The sequence below is a fragment of the Osmerus eperlanus genome, chromosome 14 (genome assembly GCF_963692335.1).
Source record: "Osmerus eperlanus chromosome 14, fOsmEpe2.1, whole genome shotgun sequence".
Taxonomy (NCBI): domain Eukaryota; kingdom Metazoa; phylum Chordata; class Actinopteri; order Osmeriformes; family Osmeridae; genus Osmerus; species Osmerus eperlanus.
In genome coordinates, this window is record NC_085031.1 from 16,129,552 (window position 1) to 16,149,286 (window position 19,735).

Sequence of the window (19,735 nt, forward strand, 5' to 3'; positions counted from 1 at the left end):
AGCAAGAATGTTTCACCAAATTAAGAGTGAGTGAATCCCGCCCCCACAATAAATAAGTGTCAATGTTTGTTGTCTGAGTTCATCTGTGTCAGAGTAGAGCTCACAAATATTGGATCTTAAGAAGCATGTAGAGGGAGAGGACCTGGTGATCATAAACAGCATGGAGGAACAGGTGAGAGCTGGAGAGAGGGAGCGAGAGGGAGAGGGAGGGATAGAGGGAGGGAGCAAAAGGTAGAGGGAGAGAGAGGGAGAGGGAACAGGAAGAGAGAATGTTTCACAAACTCATCTTCTTTGATGTCACTGCTTTAGGGCTCTTCGTCTTGATACTAGAACTCAGTCTGCAGACAAGTGTTTCCTCATGTTTCATGTGCAGGTAAATGAAAACACCACTCTCACTGTCCCTAAACCTATACAAATGGCACCTGGTGAGGTTCCATAACAGGAGAGGTTTAAACATATAAAAAATGTACAGTAGATCTCAGCTCAGTCCTCATCAATCAGCCAGTTAAAACGACTGCTACCGTGATCCATAGCTAGCACTAAGCTCAGTAGCAGCAGTGTAACAAGCTAATGCTGGTGTGCTACCTCAGAGCTGGATGACTTGCAGTCAGGTAGTCAGTATTTCCCACATTGCCCCAGAGTCACTGAGCAGGGTCTGGTACACGACTGATGTCATAGAGACACACTGAAATGCAGGGTCAATGATGAGTCCAGACAACATGACCAAAGGACTCTTTTATTTTATAAATGAATGTTGCTGGGAAGCTACAAACAGTTTAAGCCTATGCAACTCATTATTACATCATCTACTCTGTTAGCCAATAGGGAGTGAAAGCTCATTATCACAGTTAATTCACTCATACGGCTATGACAGGTATTATAGACCTGACAATAATGTACCAGGAGCATTACTGTAAATGCATGAATAGATAGATTAGATAGATGGTTAGATTAGATAGTCAGTCAGACAGACGGACGGATAGACAGATGGTTCACTATATAAAATCCTGGGAGGAAAATGTAAGATTAATTCCAGCCAGATACATGAATTACAGAAGACAGCAGGTACATAAACACACGTTATATATAGTGTAAGTATAGTTAAATAACAATACAAAACCCCACTGTGAATCTCCACTATTAGATCCCTTTCTCACAGACCCAGAACATTTTAAATTCACATTTGTAATCATTCCATGTTCTAGGAGGAGGAACATCAGAAGGTGAGTAGTATATCTCAGCACAGTCCTCACCAACACTGCCTGGTGTGTTAGCGTCATTATCAGGCTGAGAGGGCCACCAGTACCTACAGGGTTAAATAACAACACACAACCAGACAGTCACACACTGAGGTCCACATCTGGGTCATACAGTATTGGAAACCATTCTAAATCTGTTCAATTAGAGCTGTATATGTAAATACTATAGACTGTATACAGCCAATAGTGTGTGGACACCCATCAGCATGCTGACAGCCAGACGTTGTGTCCTTGGGCAATGCACTTCACCCTACTTGCCTCGGGGGAATGTCCCTGTACTTACTGTAAGTTGCTCTGGATAAGAGCGTCTGCTAAATGACTAAATGTAAATGTAATTTCAATCCAAAAAAATGTTTTCTGTTAATCCAGAAACTACAGAAAGAGTAGTTCTCTTACGTGGGTGTGGTCAGTGGAGTTCCGTCCACCCAGATAAAGTTCCCTTCTGTTACTGTGTCAGTCAGACCGATCCACACTCTCTTGTTGAGTTTATTGAGGAAATCCTGTCATGGAAGAGGATTAAGGAGCAGTTTTATTACCTTAATTTTGAATTTGACCTCATCCTGTACATTTCTGTTGTTCTCAGTCTTTCTTATTTTCCATTCCCCTCTTCCCCTCTTCCCCTCTTCCCCTCTTCCCCTCTTCCCCTCTTCCCCTCTTTCCCTCTTTCCCTCTTCCCCTCTCTCTCTCTCTCTCTCTCTCTCTCTCTCTCTCTCTCTCTCTCTCTCTCTCTCTCTCTCTCTCTCTCCCTCTCCCTCTCCCTCTCCCTCTCCCTCTCTCTCTCTCTCTCTCTCTCTCTCTCTCTCTCTCTCTCTCTCTCTCTCTCTCTCTCTCTCTCTCTCTCTCTCTCTCTCTCTCTCTCTCTCTCTCTCTCTCTCACCTGTTCCTCTAGGCTGTTTATGATCACCAGGTCTGCTCCTCTCCCTCTACAGTCCTGTCTGCTGTCAGACCAGGTTTTCTGCTCAGTAGAGACGTAGTAAAAGCTGCAGCCAAACCTGCTCCATCCATCTTGGCCCTCTGTTTGATGTCATTACAACACAGAATTGATATTTAGTTTTCATTATTTACAGTAGTAACAGCTACAACCAATCTTCAACCAATCTTCTGTGAGCCATCAAGAGAGTGCAGAACGTGTTTGTCCGTGTAATTTAACATGTGTTTGAACATCTTCTCAAAATTGCCATTATAGTAACAACAGCTTGCAGGCTACTCACAAACCCAAGGCGACAGGTGAACGATGCATGGCAGTTTATTAGCAACTCCTCAATCTTGTAATAATAACTCTTTCTTGTAAGTCGCTTTGGATAAAAGCGTCTGCTAAATGACAAAATGTAAATGTGAGTACTAATCCAAAAAGAATGTTCAAAGAAATCCTTTTTTAGTTGTTGACAAAAACTAATTTAAACCTCTGCGTTCAGGATGTTATTCCCAACAGAATAAACGTTTTAGTTCCAAACTAAAACAGATTCCTTTAGCACTATAACCTTTCACTAATCATGTTGTTATGATACTAATGCAAATGCGCAGTAACCAATTACAGACACTTTGAAATCCACAAATCAAATCATGTGTAGAATATAAACACCTTACCTTAAATAGCCTACACAATTATTACTGAATTATTTGTTACCTATCGAAATAGAATAATCAATATAAAAATACCAATATTCTTAACCAAAACTATGAACCAAATATGGTTCATAGATCAATTACCTGAAACATTATTCAGATGAATCTGGCTCTTACACATTCACTCTCTCTCTCTTATTTATTCTGTCACTCGCTCTGCACTAAACCTGACCGGCTCAGCGTGGCAGCTGTGATTTGGAGTGCGGTTTTGACATTCACTTTGTTGCACCTTCCAACACATCTACACACACACGTCTCACACACACACGTCTCACACACACACATCTCACACACTCACACACACATCTCTCACACACTCCCAAACACTTGCTTTTGGTTAATCATTTCTGTCAGTAACAAAATACTTTTTCCTTTGAAATCCACTTTTGTGACAACCTAGAGCCAGATGTGACAAACACAAAGAGTTATAAAATCATTACAATAGCAATTGTTATATAGTTCACCGTATCACATTAACAACAACATTTATTTCATACAGCTTACAATTATACAGTATAAATTAAACATTTGTGTAAAATTGTGCTTATGGACTTACCGCACAGCCTCCTCTTAAGGTCATCTCTCTCTCTGGTCAGGTTGGTGTTAATGGTGTTCAGCCGGTCTCTCTCTCTGGTCAGGATGGTGTTACTCGTCTGTAACTGGTCTCTCACTCTGGTCAGGTTGGTGTAACTGGTGTTCAGTTGGTCTCTCTCTCTGGTCAGGTTGGTGTTACTGGTCTGTAGTTGGTCTCTCTCCATTGTCTTTATAGTTTTGTCTTCATTAACTCTGGTGTCTGTTATGGAATGAGAGAGAATCATTCCTAATGTTACAGTCATCTACAAATATATAAATATATAATTACAATTAATAATGTTTGTATTTTATTTACTAGAAGCACTCACAGATGACTCCCAGTGCTATGATCCCAGCCAGTAGGAGAGCACACAGCAGCCCCAGACACACTGCTGCAGCTCTCCACGATGAACTCAAAGGAACAACTGAAAACCACAAGGTTCATGTTTTGCTATAAAAAAGTAGGATGCAGCTGATTCATTTATGTTCACAATCAAAATGTCACCTTATATATAATGTCCACCAGTGACTAACCTGTACTGCACTATAAGCTACAGAGGAGGGTAAGTTAGTGCCACTAGTAGACTAGGCATCTGACCTTAACAACTATTGCGTTAAAAACTGTTAGCGGGGAAATGTAAAAACAGCTATGTAATGATAAAGAGTTGTCAATGTAAAACAAAGGACTTATTTAAAAACATGTGATGTGGAAAGATGTAGATGGTTTGTGAGTGTGTTTTTACGTTGAAGTTAATAATAACAAACAAAACTTAGATCTTAGCTATACTGGTATGTGAGTATTTGTTAGGAGTGTGTGTGTGTTACCTGGTCCTGGTCCTTTTTGGATGGTCATGATCGCTACTTTATCATTAGGGTCATTAAAGCTTTCATTTACATAAATATCTTCTCCCATATTGTCTTCTCCCCCAATGCTAAATGGGTTTTCATACACAGAGTCTTCATTGGCGTACGTAGCGTTTCCAGACGTGTCCATGCTGTGAGTGTCTGATGGAACCTGTCTGAAAGACAAGTCGTTTTTCTAAGAGTCTTCTTCCCTATGGTAATGTCACCTGCTTGTTAGTTAGAGCCCTTTAGAATGAAAAATGTTCAGCACATCTTTCCGTGTTAAAAATAGGTATTGGTTCACCAGGAAATGTGCAGCATGTTTTTGACGACGCCAGAGATTTGACTACTGGTCTGTTATGTGGAGTTGTAGTCTGTTAGGTGTGGGAGGGAAGTGGAAAAAGAGGAATATAATGTTTGGTATTCATCCTTTGTCAACTGTGTCGTTTGACCAGTATGCAAAGCCAGATGTGAACAAATTTATGTAACTAACCATGTAAGTCTCTTACAGTGACTATGTAAGAGGCGCATGACGAAAGAATAGTATGATTAGAAGTATATTAGACAAGACTATACATATATACGAGTATAATACACATTTTTCTTTAATTTAGTTGGAGCTGCTCTAACATAGCTGTCCCACCCACATTTGAAAACAAACCTTTACCCCTTCATGAATCCATGTACCGATGAAAAGGTAGTCTTTTGAACGATTGGATTTCCCTACTTCAAGGATAAAGAAATATTGCATGGTGTATTATACCAGACTTTGGGGCCTTCTCTTGAGCCTGGGTAGGGTGTTTGTGTGAACCACCTTGTTGTGGTTATTTTACAGTGAAAACAGCCTTGACACAGTCCCAGGCCTAAGTCTCACTCACTCAGAGTGACATCATTATTCTTGGCCTCCTGTTCTTCACGTTTATCAGATTATCAGTTTGCCCGTAGTTTTCTCATTCTTTATATTTGTTTTCAAAAATGGGAAAATATCTTTAAAAGATATCTGAATGTGGAGTGACAACACTTGTGCTGTGTAGACTCCATATTCCTCTTGATTTATCAGGTTACCGAGCCCTGTTTCCCTGTTCTGCAAAATATGTAAAATAAGTAGCAGCTTTGTGACAAAGGTTTGTACGTGACACTTTTGTTTACTCCTCAGTGGATATAAGGGTGTCCAGAGTAAATGCTGCAGCAATAACAACCATCACTTCACCTATACATTACCATAGAGAGTTAAACCTACATGAGCAGGAATATAAAGATGCTTTATTTCTACAACATGCTGCACTGAGCTCTGAGATAGTCAGCTAGCTGCTAATCAGAAAACTCATGAAATGCATGAGGAAGTGATTTGACATGTATTGGGTTGCTGGTCTGAGATCAAATTTGATTAAGGGAAATACCCCCAGCACGCAGGACTGACTGTGGTGACACTGAGTATTTAGGATTGTTTGTGCAACCTACGAACCAAGTACAGAACTTTACTTTACAAGCTTCAATCATGTCGCTCATAGAGACAGTAATGACAAACACTTGCAGTTGCCTTTGTTGTGTGAAAGAAATGTTGGTACAATGAATGTGTTTTAAAAGAAGTTTACAGTTGGCTAAAAAGCTTGATACAATATATGTTGATTCAACTCCATTTGGTAGAGATGCCATTTGCAGTTTTATGACACCTAACTAGGAGACGTGAAGTCTAAGAGATGGGAAGTCTGGGTGACCTGGGAGAGTTCTTGTCACCTGGGGGGAAGAGACAGTTCTGAAGACAATGTGGATTCAACTGTATTGTTCTTAGGGAGTTAACCAATAACAAAAGAGATTTGGTATAGCTGCATGTCTGTAGGATGGACCAATGACTTTTGAGAACTGTCGTATCTATAAAATGGTCTGTTGAAGAATGTTTTTGGGGGGTTCAGGGCCATCCGCTGGGTAGTGCTGGTGGGCTGGATTCTTCCGGTTCCATTCTAGAATGCTAGATGGAGCTGTGGAATTGTCTTTGTGATATTGTCTTAAGTTTGTGTGTCGATGATGTTATGTTGGTAACGTTATTATGTTTACATCATACGTCAAATACACATTAACTCTGTACTTCACCCGACTTCATCTTCATCTTTAAAACTTCCACGACAGTTTAAGTCATTTCTGGGTCATGACTGAGACCAGGTATAAGCTGCAACTATTTACATGAAGATCCTTTGTTTTCATCAGGTAATTGCTAATGACGTGATGCTGTTATGGGGATAGATCTGTTGTATGGGAAACAGTCTACTTTTCGAAACATAGAGCTACTTTTCGATTAGAATTAGCACTCATCATTACACAATATAGGCCTAGGCTTCTGTGGGGTAGGCTACAGTAGGAAGTAGGAACACATATGAATGAACAATACACGAGAAAACATAATAAGGCAATAGCTGATGTACTGATTGTGATTAGCATAAAAATACAAAATCTCTGATTTCTCCCACAATCAATGAGACAAACAGTTTAAGCCACTGTAACTCATTATATAATCTATTCTGTTAGCCATTAGGAAGTCAAAAGTAATTATTAAGTAAACCATCTGGTCAAGCCTAGGGTCAGATAATTTGTCTCCTTGCCGGAAAGCATTAAACTATTGTACTTTCTTTGAATCCAACGACTCCATGCATTACTTGATAAAGAAATTATCTTAACTGCTGAAATAGGCAGCAAGATCAGGGCACCTCTCCCATGGACCGGCCCATCTCTGTAAGAAGGGGCAGGTAAGTTTGTACTGTAAACAGGTGAGCTACAACGTACTAACTAAGCAGGTTAGCAGTCCAATGCAAGCAATAAGAAACTTAACATTGTATTTGATACTTTAGGCTATTAAACTTTTAAAGGTCTTTTAATTGACCTCAATGTACGATCACAGACTTTGTGACGTCACCTCAACCTTTAGGTGTGTTTGACTTCATGCAGCGCCGGCGGCGGCAACAGCCGGCTGACTTGAAGTAGCCAATCGCATTCCCTGCTTCAAGTCAGCCGGCTGCCGGTGCCGCCGGGCGCTGCATGAAGTCAAACACACCTATTGTCTCCAACTGGTGTCTCGCCGTGAGTTTGAACTCCCGAGAGTTGAACCAGGAAATATCGGCAAATGTTTTGAATGTTTGGAACGCACTGATAGTGGTGTATGATAGACCAAAAGACTCTTTTATTTTATAAATGAATGTTGCTGGGAAGCTACAAACAGTTTAAGCCTATACAACTCATTATTACATCATCTACTCTGTTAGCCAATAGGGAGTGAAAGCTCATTATCACAGTTAATTCACTCATACGGCTATGACAGGTATTATAGACCTGACAATAATGTACCAGGAGCATTACTGTAAATGCATGAATAGAGAGATTACATAGATGGACGGATTAGTCAGACAGATGGATGGATAGACAGTGTAGTTAAATAACAATACAAAACCCCACCGTGAATCTCCATTATTAGATCCCTTTCTCACAGACCCAGTAATTACGAAATTCACATTTGTTATCATTCCATGTTCTAGGAGGAGGAACTTCCGAAGGTGCGTAGTATATCTCAGCACAGTCCTCACCAACACTGCCTGGTGTGTTAGCGTAATTATCAGGCTGAGAGGCCCACCAGTACCTACAGGGTTAAATAACAACACACAACCAGACAGTCACACACTGAGGTCCACATCTAGGTCATACAGTATTGGAAACCATTCTAAATCTGTTCAATTAGAGCTGTATATGTAAATACTATAGACTGTATACAGCCAATAGTGTGTGGACACCCATCAGCATGCTGACAGCCAGACGTTGTGTCCTTGGGCAAGGCACTTCACCCTACTTGCCTCGGGGGAATGTCCCTGTACTTACTGTAAGTTGCTCTGGATAAGAGCGTCTGCTAAATGACTAAATGTAATTTCAATCCAAAAAAATGTTTTCTGTTAATCCAGAAACTACAGAAAGAGTTGTTCTCTTACGTGGGTGTGGTCAGTGGAGTTCCGTCCACCCAGATAAAGTTCCCTTCTGTTACTGTGTCAGTCAGACCGATCCACACGTTCTTGTTGAGGTTATTGAGGAAATCCTGTCATGGAAGAGGATTAAGGAGCAGTTTTATTACCTTAATTTTGAATTTGACCTCATCCTGTACATTTCTGTTGTTCTCAGTCTTTCTTATTTTCCATTCCCCTCTTCCCCTCTTCCCCTCTTCCCCTCTTCCCCTCTTCCCCTCTTCCCCTCTCTCTCTCTCTCTCTCTCTCTCTCTCTCTCTCTCTCTCTCTCTCTCTCTCTCTCTCTCTCTCTCTCTCTCTCTCCCTCCCTCTTCCTCTCCCCCTCTCTCTCTCTCTCTCTCTCTCTCTCTCTCTCTCTCTCTCTCTCTCTCTCTCTCTCTCTCTCTCTCTCTCTCTCTCTCTCCCTCCCTCTTCCTCTTCCTCTCTCTCTCTCTCTCTCTCTCTCTCTCTCTCTCTCTCTCTCTCTCTCTCTCTCTCTCTCTCTCTCACTGTCACTCTCACTCTCTCACTCTCTCACCTGTTCCTCTGGGCTGTTAATGATCACCAGGTCTGCTCCTCTGTCTCTACAGTCCTGTCTGCTGTCAGCCCAGTTATTTTTCCCAGTAGAGACGTAGTAACAGCTGCAGCCAAACTTCTGCCAGCCAGCAGTACAGGAAGTGACATCTGAAAACACAACAGTAAGAGAACATTTAGACATTTAAACACTGTTTAGACAGTACTAGTTCATACTTTCCAACCTAAAGTTTAAACGGACGCAAATGAAATGTAACATAGTAACAGCTGCAGCCAAACCTGCTCCATCCATCTTGGCCCTCTGTTTGATGTCATTACAACACAGAATTGATATTTAGTTTTCAATATTTACAGTAGTAACAGCTACAACCAATCTTCAACCAATCTTCTGTGAGCCATCAAGAGAGTGCAGAACGCGTTTGTCCGTGTAATTTAACATGTGTTTGAACATCTTCTCAAAATTGCCATTATAGTAACAACAGCTTGCAGGCTACTCACAAACCCAAGGCGACAGGTGAACGATGCATGGCAGTTTATTAGCAACTCCTCAATCTTGTAATAATAACTGTTTCTTGTAAGTCGCTTTGGATAAAAGCGTCTGCTAAATGACTAAATGTAAATGTGAGTACTAATCCAAAAAGAATGTTCAAAGAAATCCTTTTTTAGTTGTTGACAAAAACTAATTTAAACCTCTGCGTTCAGGATGTTATTCCCAACAGAATAAACGTTTTAGTTCCAAACTAAAACAGATTCCTTTAGCACTATAACCTTTCACTAATCATGTTGTTATGATACTAATGCAAATGCGCAGTAACCAATTACAGACACTTTGAAATCCACAAATCAAATCATGTGTAGAATATAAACACCTTACCTTAAATAGCCTACACAATTATTACTGAATTATTTGTTACCTATCGAAATAGAATAATCAATATAAAAATACCAATATTCTTAACCAAAACTATGAACCAAATATGGTTCATAGATCAATTACCTGAAACATTATTCAGATGAATCTGGCTCTTACACATTCACTCTCTCTCTCTTATTTATTCTGTCACTCGCTCTGCACTAAACCTGACCGGCTCAGCGTGGCAGCTGTGATTTGGAGTGCGGTTTTGACATTCACTTTGTTGCACCTTCCAACACATCTACACACACACGTCTCACACACACACGTCTCACACACACACATCTCACACACTCACACACACATCTCTCACACACTCCCAAACACTTGCTTTTGGTTAATCATTTCTGTCAGTAACAAAATACTTTTTCCTTTGAAATCCACTTTTGTGACAACCTAGAGCCAGATGTGACAAACACAAAGAGTTATAAAATCATTACAATAGCAATTGTTCTATAGTTCACCGCATCACATTAACAACAACATTTATTTCATACAGCTTACAATTATACAGTATAAATTAAACATTTGTGTAAAATTGTGCTTATGGACTTACCGCACAGCCTCCTCTTAAGGTCATCTCTCTCTCTGGTCAGGATGGTGTTACTGGTGTTCAGCTGGTCTCTCTCTCTGGTCAGGTTGGTGTTACTGGCGTTCAGCTGGTCTCTCACTCTGGTCAGGTTCGCGTAACTGGTGTTCAGCTGGTCTCTCTCTCTGGTCAGGATGGTGTTACTGGCGTTCAGCTGGTCTCTCACTCTGGTCAGGTTCGCGTAACTGGTGTTCAGCTGGTCTCTCTCTCTGGTCAGGATGGTGTTACTGGTCTGTAGTTGGTCTCTCTCTCTGGTCAGGTTGGTGTTACTGGCGTTCAGCTGGTCTCTCTCTCTGGTCAGGATAGTGTTACTGGTCTGTAGTTTCTTACTCTTCATAGTCTGTATGATGTTCTCATCACTAAAACTGGTGTCTGTTATGGAATGAGAGAGAATAACGCTGAATGTTACAGTCATCTGCAGAAACGATTGACATGATTTGTTGAACAGTGCCACAAACATAGTACATACATTTACAATACAGTTTTTCTCGATTGCTAAAACACTAAACCCCATTCTCTGAATCAAATGTTCAGCGAACTAAACCAATTTGTCAAATCAGACACTCTTTTGGCAAAACTCTAAACACATTCTCATTCACTAAACACATTTTGCACTGTGATGCACTTGTGCCGCAAAATGGTAAACACAAGCGGCAAACAGTAAACATAACTACAACACAGTTGTCATCTGTAAAACACAATGACTCAAAATTGTTCACACTTGTTTCTAATGGTGGTTTGGGACAATGTCAGCTTTCACCATGGTGTCCGTATTCGAGAATAGTTCAACATCAACCAGCATTTTCTACTGTAAATGTTTGCCTTCCATCATACAGCCCTTTTCTCAACCCAATTGAAGAGTTTTTCTCTGTGTGGCGGTTAAAGGTCTATGACCGAAACCCATATACCAGGGTAAATCTCCTACAGGAAATGGAATTGGCCTGTGGTGACATAGGTGTGGAGTGTTTTCAAGGCTGGATCCAGCACACCAGAGGGGTTTTACCACGTTTTCTTTGTTCCTTGTTGACAGTAGTAAGTTGTGATGGTTACTGTAATATTTTCAAATCAAATCAAATGTACAGTATTTGTATGGCCCTTTTTACAAGCAATGTCACAGAGGGTTTTACATACGCCGATAGAACTGCCCCTCAGCCAACCTAAACCCTCAAGGAAGACAAGGAGAAACTCCCAGAAAAACTCACTAGAGGAAATAAAATGTAAGAAACCTTGGGAGGAGCAATTCAGTGAGGGATCCCCTCCTCCAGAGACAGTTGGTGAAAGAGATGTGCAGAACATAGGCTAAACATTAGTGTCAATGGGTGTTGAAACACCAAAATCCAGTGTTTCAAAATCCAAAATCCATTTTCTTTATTGCTACGTGAATGCATTTACTGCGTATACATAAACAAATTTGTCTTTACATGGCCTGGATGCTGTGTTCTCCATTTTTTTGTGTTGTTGTGTCTAATTATTGCTCCATAGTCTTTATATTTTGATTTGCTGTGTTTATGATCTGAATGCCTTGTTTGATTTTGAGCACAAGTGAAATGGTTTAGGGGCGAGTGTTTGATTTTGCCAGAAGAGTCAGAGGTTTTGGAAATCGAGTTTGAATATTTGGTTTTGTGTTTACAGTTTTGAGAAAATGGTTGACTGTTTCAAAAAATGTGTTTTCGCAATCGAGAGAAAAACTGTAAATGATGTATGTTTACTTAAACGTACTCACTCTTGACTCCCAGTGCTATGACCCCAGCCAGTATGAAAAGACACAGCAGCCCCAGACACACTGCTGCAACTCTGTAGATTCTCTTCTCTGGACGCTCAGCATCTGAACACAGTGGGGACACTGTGTGTGTGTGTGTTTGTGAAAGGATGAGAGAAATAAATGTGAGGTAATCCTAAAGGCTACAGTTGTATATGACTATACAGTACGTGTTTGTGATCATATATGTATGTCATTTGTGTGTGTGTGTGTTTGGTGTGTGTTTTACCTGAGAGCTGATCTTCTGCTGTGTTCTCTGCTGTAGGGTTGTCAGCCTTTGAGCAGAGGTTGTGACCTCTGAGGGTGTCAGCACTAACGTAGATGTCCACCATCCTCTCCTCCATCTCCCCCCTGTCTGACATCACCTTCTGGGTCATGTCTATATTAGCATACATGTCATCCGACTTCACCTTCTGGGTCATGTCTGGTGTAGCGTAGATGTCCTCTGACTTCACCTTCTGGGTCATGTCTGGTTTGGCGTAGATGTCCTCTGACTTCACCTTCTGGGTCATGTCTGGTTTGGCGTAGATGTCATCCGACATGTTTGCTGTATTCCTGTCTTCCCTGATTATATATTTTAGGCAGGTTGTAGTTTAGATTATTATCTAGAAACCCTACAACTACAGTATCAGAGCTGCAGTTTAATGTCCACTGTCACAGACAGACTTGTCATCTGTGCCGTCAGTCTGTATGTGTGTGTGAGGAACCTAGAGAGACTATTTGGTTACCGTATTATATTTTCACCTTGCATGCAAGCAGAGGGATATTTTGAAGAGGAAGGCGAGTGCATGTTTTGCATGTATATGTAAATATATGTATATTCAATGCTCAAAAAAATGTAAGGAACAGTTTTTTTTATCAGGGTATGAATTGCAGTTCTCTGATAATTATCTGGTCAGTTAAGTAGCAGAGGGGGTTGTTAATCAGTTTCTGCTGCATTGGTGTTGATGGAATTAACAAAAAGTGCACTAAATGAGACGACCCCCAAAACAGGACTGGTTTCGCATGTGGAGGCCATTTCAAGTTTCTCCCTCTTGATCTCTTTGACTGGTTTTCCACTAGTGTTGGCTTTAGCTAGAGTCATTATCACTACTGGGAGCATGAGGCGATTTCTTAACCCTACAGAAGTTGCACAGATTGTCCAACTCCTCCAGGATGGCACATCCATGCGTGCCGTTGCAAGGAGATGTGATGTGTCTCCCAGCACAATCTCCAGAACATGGAAGAGATTCCAGGAGACAGGCAGTTACTCTAGGAGAGCTGGAAAGGGCCGTAGAAGGTCCTCAACCCATCAGCAGGGCCGATATCTGCTGCTTTGTGCAAGGAGGAACAGGTTGAGCACTGCCCGAGCCCTACAGAATGACCTCCAGCTGGCCACTGGTGTGAATGTCTCTGCCCAAACAATCAGAAACAGACTTCATGAGGGTGGCTTCAGGGCGCGACGTCCTGTAGTGTGCCCTGTGCTCACTGCCCAGCACCGTGGAGCTCACTTGGCATTTGCTATAGAACACCAGAACTGGCATGTCCGCCACTGGCGACCTGTGCTTTTCACAGATGAGAGCAGGTTCACCCTGAGCACCTGTGATAGACGTGAAAGGGTCTGGAGAAGCCAAGGAGAATGCTCTGCTGCCTGCAACATCTTTCAGCATGACCGGTTTGGTGGTGGGTCAGTGATGGTCTGGGGATGCATATCCATGGAGGGACGTACAGACCCCTACAGGCTAGAGAACGGCAGTCTGACTGCCATTAGGTATCTGGATGAAATCCTTGAACCCAGACCCTACGCTGGTGCAGTAGGTCCTGGGTTCCCCCTGATGCACGACAATGCCCGGCTTCATGTGGCAAGAGTATGCAGGCAGAACCTGGAGGATGAAGGAATCGATACAATTGAATGGCTGTCACGATCACCTGACCTAAACCCGATAGAACACCTCTGGGACATTATGTTTCGGTCCTCAGACGCCGCCAGATTGCTCCTCAGACTTTACAGGAGCTCACTGATGCCCTTCGACAGATCTGGGAGGACATCCCACAAGACACCATCCGTCGTCTCATTAGGAGCATGCCGCAAAGTTGGCAAGCATGCATACAAGTACGCGGGGGCCCATAGGCAGAAATCCCGGGGGGGACAGGGGGGACACGACCCCCCCCATCCTGGGAAAAATATAAATTGTCCCCCCCAATAAATCACTTTAAACATAACTATGTAATTTCAATAATATTAATAATACGCAATGAAAGCGCTTTGCTGATTATGGACACAATGGCGCTTTTGTATGTGCTGTGTTACAGCAGTAATTTTGATGTCCCCCTCAGGAATCTTGAGAAAATGTCATATAAATGACATAAATGTCATAATTGTCCCCCCCAAAGTTGATAGCAGATTTTCGCCAATGTGGGGGCCACACAAGATATTGAGAAGCATTTTGAGTTGCAGAAATGGAATTTTGGCAAAATGGACTAGCCTGCCACCTAATCTTTTCACTGATTTTCGGAGTGTCTGTAAAATTAAGCCCTCTCTAGGCTGAAAACTTGTATTTCTATCAAAGATGTGGCATCCTTTCATTCCTAAGACATTCAACTGTCAATATCAGTATAGATATCCAACATAATTTTTTTTCACATAGAGATCTGATGTGTTTTCAAAGTGTTCCTTAAATTTTTTTGAGCAGTGTATGTAAGCACTCACGTTATTTTCTGTTTTAAGATAGCCAGTCATCTATTCTCCTCCACAGTTGTATTCATTGTAAGGATATTACATACAAGATCAATCCAAGGTTTAAATATAATTTTATTGTGGGTAAAAATGGTTGCAATTCCTAAACGTATCACATGATATACAATTTTGTTCAGCCCCTTGAATAAAAGCTGAATGTCTGCACTTCAATTGCATCTTGGCTGTTTAATTTCAAATCCGTTACTGTGGCATACAGAGCCAAAATTATGAAAATTACGTCACTGTCCAAATATACTCCAGACTTAACTGTATGCCCACAGTGACCTTACAATGTTATGACAGCAGTTTTTATTTCGCTTGTCGTTGCTGTGTGCGTGTGCGTCTGTGGGTGCGTGCATGTGCGTCTTGTGTCCTAGTTTGTGAAGAGCCAGACATCCCTCCCTCACAGAGACCTGGACGGTGTCCTGCTCATGGCTGAGGAGAACGACAAGCAAAACGAACACTGCTGTCACAACATTGTAAGGTCACTGTGAGCAATCACCATTATCTTTTCAAAACATGGATGTGGATGTTAAACTGCAGCTCTGATACTGTAGTTGTTGTGCTGTAGTGTTCCAACCCGTTTTCCAATTTCCAACACTGAGAATCCATCTTGGTGCAAATTTGGCCCCTTAAACAGCTCTGTTCCTGCATCCTAGGTCAGGGGACGGTTATGACTGGAACAATCCTCCAGGGGGCGCTAGTGGTCAATGCCACCATGGAGATCCTTGCACTCAAGTTAAAGCCAATCAGAATCAGAATCAGAATGAGTTTTATTCGCCATGAAAGTTTGCACAGACAAGGAATTTGCTTTGGCAGGAAGGTGCAAACATTAAACATATAGGAATCAAAAATGTAAATGAGGACTAACTATACTAAGGGTACATAACTAGAAAACTAAGGGTACATCACTAGCAATGGAATTAGATTAAAATAAACTATACAATAAAATATAAGTTGCAGTAATTTACAATATAAAAATACAAATATTACAAAAAATACAAATGGTACAGGTTTCAGTTTTTTCACATCTATTCATTTAGCAGACACTTTTATCCAAAGCGACTTCCAAGAGAGAGCTTTACAAAAGTGCATAGGTCACTGATCATAACAACAAGATAGCCCAAAACATTGCGGGTAGCCAAAACATGAAGCATACATTGTGAAAAAAACAAAAAAGACCAAAGGGAAGAACCATAAGAGCATGCAGTTAAACAAGTTACAATTAAACAACATAAACCACAAAAGTGCAAGAGTGTACCTGTAGAAATGCAAGAAATAATAATATAGTTCACAGCGAGTACAATAATTTAAATCAGTTACAACTAACCAACAAGAGCAACAAGTCCCTCCATAAGAGTCATTGTGTTCCTAGAGGAAACTAACATCAGGTCCAGCAAATCCTTCTTAAGTACTGTTGTACTCCCGGAACAAGTGCGTCTTGAGCGTTTTTCCTTGCTAGGGATGAAAGTAACAGTTTAACCGAAATACCACTTGTAAATATCGGGAACAACCCTGTACTCTCTGTGTCTTCCCACATGGTCACAGGCATAGCAGATGGCCTGGAGGAATTTTCGGTTCTGTTTAATCAGGTGAGGCCTAGCAGAGTAATACTGACGCCAATTGAAATAGCGCATATAGGCCTCATCATTCTTGTCCAACTGCAGGAGGAAGTCAGCCAAAGCTTTTGCCTCAGGAAAGTCATTTACATGGATGAAGGAATCCCCTGGTATAAAGCTCTCATAGTTCTGTCGGGAGGGACCCAATACAACAGGTACTGTTCCTGCTGCTAGTGGTCCATTCAGCTTCTCTGTGATGTAGTCTTTGTCAACAGAGTTCTCAAAGGAAAGGTAGAATTTGCAGCTTGCGATGGTTGAGAAATAATCTTTATATTTTAAGAAACTACCAAACACCTTGCCAAACACATCCACCTTAATGTGTTTCACAAGCTCCCTGTAGTAACTATACATCATCTTTGTCCCAGTGTGAGAGTCATTGTTGCTCACAATCCAGCAGATCATTCGTTCTTTCTTGGGCAGCGCAAAGTCATCTCTGGTCTTTTTAGACAACTTCCAGTGAACAGGGATGTCTGCATCCTGTCGGTAGTTTAAAGTCTCATTAAAAAGGTTCTCGATACCTGGAACTTTCTGTGTGTTTGTTGGTGATTCCACATGAAACCAAATCCACTTTTGAAATGAGGGTCTCGGTGAGGGGGGAAGATTTGATGCATTGTGGTTTATGGCTCTGTGAAAGATGAGCACTGCATCAGCTTCACTGTACAGGGTCCTATTGTCTGTAAGGTTGCAACCGTCAATGTTGAAGAACGTTTTGCAGTCCTTAAAATCAAACCTATCATTTTCAGGCCAGAACCAAAGCAGCAAGATCGGTTTATTTGCCATTGAGTAAGCTGTGTTCTTAACTGAGTAAGAAGGCTGGCGCTGACAAGGTAACATTGGAGACGTCTTATAGTACATGGAAAACAGTGTTATGAACCCTCCAATAATTAATAACACATAAACTATGTTGCTTGAAATTCCAGAGGTGGCAGTATTCAGCATTTTGAGATCTGCAAAAAGATAAACATGTTTTAAGTTTCCCGACATTAAAGATGAAAAATAACATGTACATCTCATTTGATGGGTGCATTAATAAATGTATTGTATACTGTATACAGCATGCAAACAAACAAGTTATCTATAGGCTTTGTTTGTGATACAGCAGTCAAGGAGTCTGCGTTTTGGGATGAAAGTGCACGAGAACTTTACTTGGAAATAAACAAGATACAGAACAAAGGGCAAACGCAACACGGCCATGGATAACAAAACAAAGAATAAGAGACTTCACAACGAGGTCAGAGACAACTCAGCTTATATAGCCATCCTAATAAGTAAACACAAACAGGTGCGTCTAATATTCTGGTGACGCAGATCGGCGCTCAGACGCATTTTACACTGTTCAGGTTATTCAGGTTACACTTGCTGTTTTAACATTTTTACTTCATCCCCACCTCGCACGTGATCCTCTCCCCACACATTTCCTCTCCTCGCCATGGACATGGACAGGAAACATGGACATTACCCTTGTAATTCTCTGACTAAATTATAACCCCATTTGACCCATAATTTAATGGTTTAACTGATTTTAATGGGTTATGATTTAGTTGGAGAATAACATTTTTGGAAGTAGGCTACACTCTTTTTTTAAACTTTTCAATTTTAGGCTATAGTCTTTTGCCAGTGTGTTGTAATTTCTCTAAGCATAACGTTCTTTCAATCAACAAATCAGGGTCTTTGGTTAAGATAAAAATGGAAGGAGAAATAAATTAAATGGGGGGAAAAAAATTGAAATACCGTTCGTACTCCAACAAATTAGTTGAGTGTACTTCCTGTCAACCATGTGCAATGTGCCGCGATCCTCACTTCATTAGCGTGTCCCCTCAGTGAAATCAATATGCGTTTTCTCTGGCACGTCTCTGTGTTGGTTACACAAAATAAGACGAACAGGTTACCCTACCTAACTTCATTTACCGTATTTCTTCGATTAAACGGCGCCCTCAAATAAACGCAAACGTTATTTAATTGGTTAACTTAAAACACTGTATTTATTACACAAGTAGGCCTAAATCACAAGTGTAGGCCTACTATAATTCCCTCTTGCTACAGGTTTATTTGAAGCTTCTTCTCCACCGTGAAAATTAACCCACAGTATAAGTAGAAAATAAAGACCACATTAGCTTAATATGAACATACAATGACATGCGCAGCATGTAAATAACGTTCACCAAAGTAAAATACAGACACAAACATAGGCCTACCTCGTTGGCTACATGCTGTACACAAGGGAATAGAGGTTTCCTTAGATCGCTAACTTCTACACAATGTAGACACACGCGGCTTCAATTTTACACTATAAGCTTTGTGTTTGACCTATTCTTTGTTTGTCTATGGCCGCACTGCAGCTACAATGAACAAAATCTATCTTACTAATTAAACACCGCCTTCGAATAAACACCGCCCTCGAATAAACGCCGCACCAAAAATTATCATCGTGTAATAAACGCCGCGCCGTTTAATCGAAGAAATACGGTACTTTCAAATTACGCTTCACATAGGCTACCTTGTCGTTTCAAGCGCTGCACCAGAAGAACAAATAATTGTTTAAGTAGCCTACAAATTTCAATTAGGCCAAAGAAAACATTCAAAACCGGTAACCATTGAGCTCCAAGTGAAAAGCTCCGAGGTGAACTGTGAAAATAAAGATTTTTGAATAAAACTTAATTTAGCCTATACTTTTTATAATTTACAGATGAAACGATATTACGGACCTATGTAAGAGTTTGTCAATACGGATTGAAATACAAAACAAAGCTGGTACGAATACAAAACGAATGGCCACAAGGTAGACTACACGGACCCTAAACCCGATGCGAAATCTCAAAATGTACTTCAATGTGATGCTTTCTTTCGCTGCTTTCTTTTCCCGATGTAGCCTTGCTTGCGTCTTGACTCGTGAGTTGAAATATTCTCTCCTTGTTCTCGATTAGAAAAATGCGATAAAGGATGTCTTAAATGACCCGAAGCAGCACAAGGGTTAATAAACGCTTCTTTGAACAAGAATAATTAAATGTCAATCTGTGTCAAACTGCAAAGGATAGTGAATCATATTTTAGGGTGGCACCCGGGGTGGCCAATCATCAGAGGTGTCCATTGCCAACCAGACTCCCCTGTACGTAGCCCAAGTAACCTGCATCTATTTAAATTGTGACAAGGCCGTAATCAATATATATTGGGGGGGACACATCTCTGGTCAAATCTGGTCAAAATGTCCCCCCCAATATAGTGATATAAAAATATAAATACAAATGTAAATGTACGACAGGCAACCACGCACGATGTCCGAAATTATCATTACAAAATTAATTCGTCCCCCCCAATGTTGACTCCATG

At 41.0% G+C, this 19,735-nt stretch overlaps 2 protein-coding genes across 6 annotated transcripts; both read right to left on the bottom strand.

Annotated features, from left to right (window-relative positions):
- Positions 1–722: 722 nt before the first annotated feature.
- Positions 723–12,747, bottom strand: LOC134033949 (macrophage mannose receptor 1-like). Its single transcript, XM_062478236.1, has 12 exons — positions 12,303–12,747; positions 12,038–12,157; positions 10,282–10,686; positions 8,817–8,962; positions 8,270–8,373; positions 7,764–7,926; positions 4,284–4,497; positions 3,788–3,883; positions 3,442–3,678; positions 2,137–2,273; positions 1,656–1,759; positions 723–1,306 (listed from the first exon to the last, which is right to left on the bottom strand). The coding sequence occupies exons 1-12, from the start codon at positions 12,613–12,615 to the stop codon at positions 1,141–1,143; spliced, it is 2,205 nt and encodes a 734-aa protein (XP_062334220.1). The 5' UTR covers positions 12,616–12,747; the 3' UTR covers positions 723–1,140.
- Positions 12,748–14,877: 2,130 nt separating this feature from the next.
- On the bottom strand, positions 14,878–19,443 carry LOC134034159 (4-galactosyl-N-acetylglucosaminide 3-alpha-L-fucosyltransferase 9-like). Of its 5 annotated transcripts, XM_062478527.1 has the most exons (4): positions 19,234–19,443; positions 18,980–19,033; positions 18,140–18,243; positions 14,878–17,355 (listed from the first exon to the last, which is right to left on the bottom strand). In XM_062478527.1, the coding sequence occupies exons 3-4, from the start codon at positions 18,183–18,185 to the stop codon at positions 16,268–16,270; spliced, it is 1,134 nt and encodes a 377-aa protein (XP_062334511.1). In that variant the 5' UTR covers positions 18,186–18,243; positions 18,980–19,033; positions 19,234–19,443; the 3' UTR covers positions 14,878–16,267. The 5 variants fall into 5 exon arrangements, with proteins under 5 accessions (XP_062334511.1, XP_062334510.1, XP_062334512.1 ...); XM_062478526.1 differs by having other exon boundaries at positions 18,980–19,443; XM_062478528.1 differs by lacking the exons at positions 18,980–19,033; positions 19,234–19,443 and adding an exon at positions 18,604–18,900 and having other exon boundaries at positions 18,140–18,261.
- Positions 19,444–19,735: the final 292 nt, after the last annotated feature.